This window comes from Oculina patagonica, chromosome 2, assembly GCF_052425735.1.
Source record: "Oculina patagonica isolate OP01 chromosome 2, crgOcupat, whole genome shotgun sequence".
Lineage (NCBI taxonomy): Eukaryota > Metazoa > Cnidaria > Anthozoa > Scleractinia > Oculinidae > Oculina > Oculina patagonica.
In genome coordinates, this window is record NC_135759.1 from 14976037 (window position 1) to 14985006 (window position 8970).

Consider the following 8970-nt stretch of genomic DNA (forward strand, 5'->3'; position numbering starts at 1 on the left):
TTTTATGAAAATGCTTTAAAAAGCATTTCAGATCTTAAAGATTTCACAATTTTCTGGAATGCATGCCCTAGACTCCTCTAGTGGCTAGTACTTTGGGAGATTGCAGATTTGCTCTATGACAAAAAGAACTGACAAAAGCCTGGCAAGGCACTGGTAGCTATTTCATATGATTGTCATAGTGTTCAAGAAGCAGAGCTCTGCTGCTTAATTTCTCCTGACAAATCCAACATTCGACTTGGCCTTGCTTTACTTCTAGTGAGAAAGTTGTTTGAGCTCTTCCGTCATTCCTTAAATCTTTTGCTTGTCTTAAAAACTTGCCGCTCTGTTTGTATTGATTTGCTTTCTTACCAGTATGAATCCTTTCATGAGTCTTCAAACTGTCTGTTCGAGAAAAACACTTGCCACACTGTTTGCATTTATAAGGCTTTTCACCAGTATGAACTCTTTCATGAATCTTCAAATGCGTTGTTTGGTTAAAACACTTGCCACACTTTTTGCATTCAAAAGGCCTTTCATTTGTGTGGAACCTTGTATGACTTTGCAAATTTCCTGTTTGGCTAAAACATTTGCCACACTGTTTGCATTCATATGGTTTCTCACCTGTGTGGACTCTTTCATGAGTCCTTAATTCTGTTCTGCGTTTAAAACACTTGCCACACTGTGTGCACTTATGAGGCTTTTTGCCAGTATGAACTCCTGCATGAATATTCAAACCTTGTGCTTGTTTAAAACACTTGCCGCACTGTTTGCATTTGTAGGACTTTTCACCTGCATGGACTCGTTCATGAGCCCTTAAATTTGTTACTTGGTTAAAACGCTTGCCACACTGCTTGCATTCAAAAGGCTTCTCACCTGTGTGGACTCTTTTATGAGTTCTCAAAATTCCTGCTTGGTTAAAGCACTTGCCACACTGTTTGCACTCATAAGGTTTCTCACCAGTATGGACTCTTTCATGCATCTGCAATTTTGATCTATATTTAAAACACTTGCCACAGTATTTACATGCAAACGGCTTCTCCCCTGTGTTAGTGCTTTTGTGTTTGCTTAGTTTTGACATCTCACTAAATTTTTCCCTCATGCCTCAAATCCTGAAAAAAAAAATCAGTGAAAAGTGAAACAATGCAGCTTACATATTACATCAGCTTTTCACAAAGATGTTCCCCAAGAAAATGGTATCTCACCCAGTAGAAAAAATAAATAATAGTTTTAATAAACTTAAAAGTAAAAGAAAATTTTACAGAAAAAGAATAAATTAAGATTGTAAAATGTCTCCTTGCAGAACAGATACATTTTCAGTAGTTTCATGAAGGTACAATCCCCGTCAATACCCTTGGGAAGGTCGTCAAGTTTTCGCTCCCCTCCCCCCTCATTCAATGTTGAAGTCTACCTACAGACCTCAATCACAGCATATTGTCTATCATAATGTTCAGAAATACTTCAACATTGATATGGGGGAGAGGGGGGCCAAACATCTTGTGTAGGTACCAGAGACTACATTTATGTCGAAGTTTTTGAAATTGCGGTGTATATGTGCACCTCCCAAGAGGTTATGTTGGGATGTATGTGAAATGACTGGCGTCGTAGTACATCTCAGGGTTACGGACTGAATCGAAAGTGTTACATGCAATCTTAATGGATAAATTTCAACGATTTTGTATTCCCACCTTCTCCAAGTAAACATAATTAATTTTATTAAATAAAATTGAGTTGGAAAGATTATTTTTTTTTACAAATGAATAAGAGATGTTAAATGTGAGATGGAAATCAAATTTTGCCACCAATACACCAGCCAGCAGTTCAATTGTACTTGACATCTTTGCATGACAACATAATAAATTTTTCTCTATTGTCAGCTGTCAACACCTTGTTAATTAACAAGTTGTGTATCGCAGACAACAGTACTCGGAAAAACAACAGTACCCATAATCAGCGCGAATAACAGGAAGTACGCGGATGTAATTTTAAAAGAAAGAAAAAGTCTTTATTAAGGGGAAAGCACAAGTACCCATCAAAAAAGGTAATAAAGTTTCATCTCATTCCAAACATCAAAAGACAAGAAAGTCACGTGACATGCTAATAATTAAGAAAAGCATTATAAAACTATGGAGAAGAGTTGAGAAAATTTACATGTAATTAAGTTTACTATTCCTTGCCTCGAAAGTAGGAAATTCACAAAAGAAAAATAATCAAAAAAATTAATCCCTAGTTTAAGAAATAAAAGAACTAACATACCCCCAAAAACGAATTTCCACCCACGATTATTTTCCATAGGAAAGAAGAAAGAAAGTTTCATATTTTCCGTTTTTACGTTGTTTTTGACGTTAAAAATTAGTTACACACCATAAGGTAAATTTAATAAACACAGAACAGTCACGCAATAACAACACCACTTTTAAACCGCCACCTAACGGAAGTTATTGCCAACACAAGACAAAAGAAAGAATTACTATATCCCGATCACACAAACTTCAGCTTTAAGCGTACATAGTTTTTTGGTTATGGAATATTTTATGCTCTAGCCCGATTCAGACAATCCCCGTCAATACCCTTGGGAAGGTCGTCAAGTTTTCGCTCCCCTCCCCCTCATTCAATGTTGAAGTCTACCTACAGACCTCAATCACAGCATATTGTCTATCATAATGTTCAGAAATACTTCAACATGATATGGGGGAGAGGGGGGCCAAACATTGTGTAGGTACCTAGAGAATATCGAGTTTTGAATGGTGTTATGTGCAACCTTCCCAAGAGGTTATGTCTGGGATTGTAGTTAATCAGTCACAGAGCCTTATATCTGCTGGCAATGAATTTCACAGGAGAGGTGCAGCATAGGATAAAGCTCAATAGCTGTAGAAGCACAGATTTTAAGACAGAACAGCCAACTGTCTGCTGAACGATGATGTTAGATTACACGTGGGAATATGAATGTTTACAAGACCAGTGATATATGATGGCGTTAATCCATGAACGGCCTTATAAGTAATAAGTAATATTAATGAGAAGGTTTCTGGTTGTTTATGCTTAAATCTGATTACCTGACAACTGAAAATGAACACTCTGAGCATGCTCAGGAACGTTTTAAAAACAAATTCCAACTGTGTAGATGTACACCAATATGGCAATAATGGGAATGAAGCCATAACAGTTTGTCAACATCAAAAGTCAATATCAAAAACTTTTTTCACATCCCTTATAAGCTCAAGTGAACTTTTTATTTCCCCCTTATGTCCTTAGGGAAACTTTCTGGCACCCCCTCTCCCCTGCAAATTCCAGTGGTGTACACAGAGTCAAAAACTAAGGTACTATCAAAATAAATAAAAAAAAGGGTTAGTACTTAAATACTAAGGGGCCATTCACACTTGCAGACAAGTCTGGTCTGGTTGGCAGATTTCATCATTAATGTGCCAATTGCTGCAGAAACCAAGAACGAATATGTTTTTTGAGATGCAAAAATATTTAACCACATAGAAGTGATTGTCTTATCATTGGTCTGCATTTGTCATTTTAAGTGAAACAAATTACCACAAAAAAGTGGCAACATGTTCGGTGCATGTGTTACAATTCCTGAAAATCTGCATTCCCATGTCCCTTGTTATGCCAGATAACAATATGTTGTTGATTAGCTATTGTGTTAGGTTCAGATTGCACTGAAAACAACTGAGACTGAGTAGAATGGTTGTTTAGTATATAATAAAACAGTTAGATAATATAGCGTGAGAGAATGATTTTTGACTTGTTTTTCCCCTTCAAAGATTACAATTTTCTTGCATGCGTTGCTTGGAGGTGAATAGCAAGGAATATAATTTCTGAGTTTGAGCAGCCAGTCAGCTCGCACCAAAAGCGCTATCCGCTGTTTTAGTATATACTAAAAACTTGAATACTGGGTCTGTCATTTTCAGAATGCAGACTGAGACTTTTCACCCTGGTTAGCCTACTACTCTAAGCACTCCTGTTAGCCTACTATTCACTCCAGTTGGCCTGAATAGTAATTACCTATTTCAATTAGCCTGTTTACGGTTAACTTTCAATAATGGTAATGGTAACACGATTTATTCTCTTAGTCTGCAGTTTGCATTCTGCAAATGCCAGGCCCTTTTTGAAAACCACCTATGTGTGAAAAGGTCTCCCCATTAAATATTATTATTATTGTTATTAGCCTTTTACACACAGTGCAAATTACTCGTAGATGCTCAAAAAATAATGGACTAGCAATAAAGCTTATTTTACTTACTGGCTCTGTAATAATGTATCAGTCAATTCCAAAACCGTTTTAGGCAAGATTTCCGCATAGCCCCCTACATTTATTATGCATACAATATTCTGGCTGATTCGTTCTTTTCATGATTGCTGTTTATGTATAGTGATAGTATGAAATAGTTGCATACATAATTAATGTAGGGTCCTGTGCGGAAATCTTTCCCGATTTTATTTTGGGATTTTTTAATACATAATGCCAAGTTTATACCAAACTCAAAGACAAAAAATATGAGTTTGCTGTAATCAATATGGCGTCGAAAACTACTAGGTCCTGGAAGAAAGATCTTCCAAAACCCCGTCAGTGGCTCAAATCGATTCTTTCACAGATGTAAAAAATGATATTATTGTGAATCGACAAAACATGTGTCAAGCTAGCCTGAATTTCAGACATCCCTCTGTGCTCGCCTGCTTGCCAGAAGGAACGTCTGAACACATTTGAGCCTAATGCCGTCCGGTGACGTCACTACCCGAAAACCGGGTAGTGATTTTGATTGGTTGATTTTAAAATTATTTGCATAATTATGTGAAATTATGACTGAATTTTACCGTGCGAGGATTGTAATTTGAAAACGTTTGGAAAGAGTTCGAAGGAGTTACCTTCCCAGAAATGAATTTATTAGTCATTTACCTTGAGTTTATTACTTTATTAGTTTACCTACGGATGAAGAATAGTAATGGAAATCGGTAGGTTTTAAGTTGGCGGCATTCGTCGCTTCAACATGCAGTGTTTTGCCAAATTTATATATGTATTCTTGTTTTGTCAACAAAGCTGACAAAGCCGCTCGACGCTTATGTCCTGCAGCCTCGATGAGCCAGTGATTTCTGAACTCAGTGCCCATAGTCAAGTAGGATATTTTTGTATTGAATTCCGTTTCTTGATGCCTCAGTAACCGTCTAAATTGATTCATTTAAGTACTCACGAGTGTGTTGTATTTGCTCGCTGCGTAACATATTATATTTTGATCGCTAGATAAGCTTCAGTTCAGATGGGTGTTTACATGGAGGGAGGGTGCCCCGGTGGGTGGGGGGAAATGTGGGGGGGGGGAGAAAAATTTTAACCAAAAAAAAGAGTAAATCGGTTCCGTAGAAGAATATAACCTGCATGCGATTAAAATCTTATTCATTTGTCTCAAGTTTTCAATAGTTTACTATTAAAACAATTTTATACCCTGTAATCCTTTATTGAAGCGATTTTTCTTTCACAATTTCATGGCCTCGACAGAAACTTTTCCGCATGAATTACAACCAAAGTGTAGTGACGTCACCGGACGGCATTAGGCTCAAATGTGTTCAGACGTTCCTTCTGGTAAGCAGGCGAGCACAGAGGGATGTCTGAAATTCAGGCTAGTGTCAAGCTGGAAGTTGTTGATTTTATCGTGCGATGTGCCAATTTCTTGGTTAAATATCTTAGTACCAGGAATCGCACTATGTTCTAAAAGGCAGTTCTGACAATTTTTTACCTTTTACGAGGAGAATCCTTTGCTATTTACTCGATCAAGACCAACACTTCTGCAAGCTACCAGCATTTGCCATTTGGCGTCTCTTTCTCTTTTGGGCGACGCGCGCGATGCTCTCTGTTCACGCGCGAACTAAATGATAACGCTGACCAACAGCATCGCGGGACGGGAAAAGCAGAGAACAATTATAAATTTGGATTGGACTCGGGGACATACAGGAACGCGGAAAAATGCCTTACCGGAGGTTAAACCTGGCGACTAATCAGACTTCAGAGAGCATTTTCCCTAATGTATCAGTCAATTCCAAAACCGCCCATTCCCCGCCCTTCCCGAGCAAACACCCGGGCATTTGACTTTTTCGAAAAATTTTGGACAAATTCCCCGCTATGTTGGCAGTTTAGTCGGTCAAATGACCCACCAGTTAAGGCTTCACAGAGCGTCAAATTCCCCACACTTTTCGGATTTTAAGACAAAATGATAAAACTACAATAAAACGACGAAAACATCGATGTTTACTTTCGCTCCGTGTAGCTTGAAATCGCTATTTCTAGCCTTTCTACTGACGTTATCTGTAAAGGGTTTCTTGAAAATACCTTACTGATAAAACGTGAATAATTGTTTTCTGACGACAAATCCACAGGTAAATGTTTTTCGATTAAGATTTAAAGGATACCGTAACAAAAACAGAGGTAGAATCGCATAATAGCATGAGTACAGCGGAACCGTGAACATTCGTAGTCGCAGTGAATGAACGGATGACGAAATGGTTAAGCATGTGACTGCTCACTCTTGTTTCATTGATGGTCAAATGCCCCACCGGGTGGGCGAAGATTTGCGTCAAATTCCCGGCTATACGGAGCTAACCTTGAGTCAAATGCCCGGGGTATGCTCGCGGGGGGGGGGGGGGGAATGGGCGGTCTTGGAATTGACTAATGCATAAATTAGGGAAAACCTGATAAGTAACCGATGCATCGAAACATAGCTTCACCTAGGCATGTTGTCTGTCATCAAAGTTGATGAAGTCTTCATGGAAGTCGACTGCAATAAAATTATAAACTGACTAACGGTGTCTTGTTTCACGATATCAGGAGCTGGAATTTTTTTTCAAAGCACAGGCAGACCACCCTTTGTGTTCGTGGTTAATAATCATAAAATCGTTCACATAAGACTAACATAAAAAATATAAAAAGTTTTTGTCCTATGTAATTGTTACCGGCCTTCGGCCGAATGTAACATAGGACAAAAACGCTTAATACGGCCCAGGAACGCGACAAAACACCACACACGAGTCGATTAACATTTGATTCACCTTTATTGAAATATTTACATTTAGAACGAGATTCCCCTGGAACTTATTAAATCTCATAGAGACGCCGGTCGCAAATCTAGGGAGGCTTTTTTAATAACTAAGGGCAAAACCCATGGAATGAACAGACGTGACGAAACTTGATCTGTTTATATATTTTTTTTATTAGCATTATGTTTGTAACAGCCTTTTAAAATACGTCTCCTTTTTTTTATATTTGTCAACCAATCAGATTTCATATTTTTAATTCGCATTGTTTCAAATATTGTAACCGTCCATTTCCATTTTTACTTATATATTTCAGCCCCTGAAGAAGGTTAGTTTTGTCTAGCCGAAATATTGGGAAATAAAATTTATTTAGCCTTTTAAGTTGTCCGATCGTTTTACTCCATATTGCTGATCCTGATCTACGCCAAGATCCGGCTCTTGGCTAGGCTTTTGTACATTATGCTAGCCTTTTTTCGAGCATTTTAGTGAGGCAAAAGCATTGACCATTATTCGAGCATTTTAGTGACATTTTCCCGGAAAATTATTTTTTTTAGAGAAAATAAAAAAGAAATTAAATTGTTTTAGAGAAAATGAAGTAAAAAACTCAAAATTCACAAAAACTTCAAAAACTGCCCTAATACAGCTGAGTGGAGACTGAAAAACTAAGTCAGCGGTTTTACTTTTCAAGAGTCAAGGCGGCCATGTTTGTTTTGTTCATAACTGGTGAGCCGTAGCTGTGACTTTTGTATACGTTGTTGTTGTAACTTAAAACACTTGTTCGTTTTTTAAGTGTTAACTTTGAAATTAATTTAAAAAACCGTTTGTATAATGAGCATTATCCGAGCATTTTAGTGACGTTTTTTTTTTTTTGGGGGGGGGGGGGGGAGACCGAGCATTTTAGTGGGACAAATGGAGCATTAAGGTGGAGCATTTTAGTGGGGAAACAAAAGCATAATGTACAAAAGCCTACTCTTGGCTACAGTGTTGTCAGTGACAACGTTGTAATTCCAGCCACAAGGAATGTAACCAGACGTGGATGACGACAAAACAAACACTGAATGAATATGGTACTGTAATTACTGTACAGGAAATAGTACTCATGCACTAACATTGCCCCCGCTTTTGACTAATCCTTCTTTAGATTTGTTTTAGTGCATGTCGTCTTTTCGGCGCCTGAATTTCACAAGGAACTTTTAATTAACTCTCCGCCTTAGATGGTTTATGTTCACATAAACCATCATATAATTATACCAATTAAATTTTTGAAGAGGACGATTTTTTAAATTTTTGCAGTGAGCAGCACCTCCGTGAACTACCTCAGCTAAACTTTTTTCTTCTACTTGTTTCGTGTCACCAGCGCTCACCTCATTTAATCAGGTAGTTTTCCAGTTATACAAACGAGTAATCCAGGGTTTTCAATAGCATGGTGACCTATCAATTTTTTTCTCATATTTTGGGTGTAGCGATCAAATTCTTTCTGTAAAGTGACAACAGATCAATTCCTATGTTTGAAAAATAAATTATCGCTAAAAACGTGTATTTTGGCAGTACTCGCAGAGGAATTGTAAAGGAATTATATGGAATATACAAGGTCTTCCTGCTCCTAAACGAATCTGGTGACTCCCCTTTTTTATTTCAAAATTTTACTTCCCTTTAAGTAAGAAACCAGTAGGCGAAGTTTGGTTAAAAATCTGTGTTCAGTTCTATTTCAGGGTAATGACCTTAAATAAGTCTCCAAAGTAAGGAAATGTTGCAAACAACGTGCGCCGGGCCAACCATCACGTTATTTGCTTCTAGATCTGTGACGTCAAGCTGTCTGCATTTGAGAAAACGCTTGGTTTTTCCATTCAGCACCCCATGAAATTATCTTCACGAACAGCTTTTTACCAGTCTTTCTGATAATCATAAACTCGTTACCCATTGCTCGATATTATTAGCAATTATCGTTGGACTTAACAACACCAA

At 37.7% G+C, this 8970-nt stretch overlaps 1 protein-coding gene across 1 annotated transcript; it reads right to left on the minus strand.

The window, feature by feature from the left end:
* Nucleotides 1–5821, minus strand: LOC144643131 (uncharacterized). Its single transcript, XM_078502295.1, has 2 exons — nucleotides 5715–5821; nucleotides 1–1088 (listed from the first exon to the last, which is right to left on the minus strand). Exon 2 carries the CDS (start codon nucleotides 1076–1078, stop codon nucleotides 158–160), a length of 921 nt encoding a protein of 306 aa, XP_078358421.1. The 5' UTR covers nucleotides 1079–1088; nucleotides 5715–5821; the 3' UTR covers nucleotides 1–157.
* Between the last annotated feature and the right edge of the window lie 3149 nt (nucleotides 5822–8970).

Coding starts and splice junctions, on each gene's coding strand:
- LOC144643131 (XM_078502295.1), bottom strand. CDS start 1,078: ATGAGGGAAAAATTTAGTGAGATGTCAAAACTAAGCAAACACAAAAGC.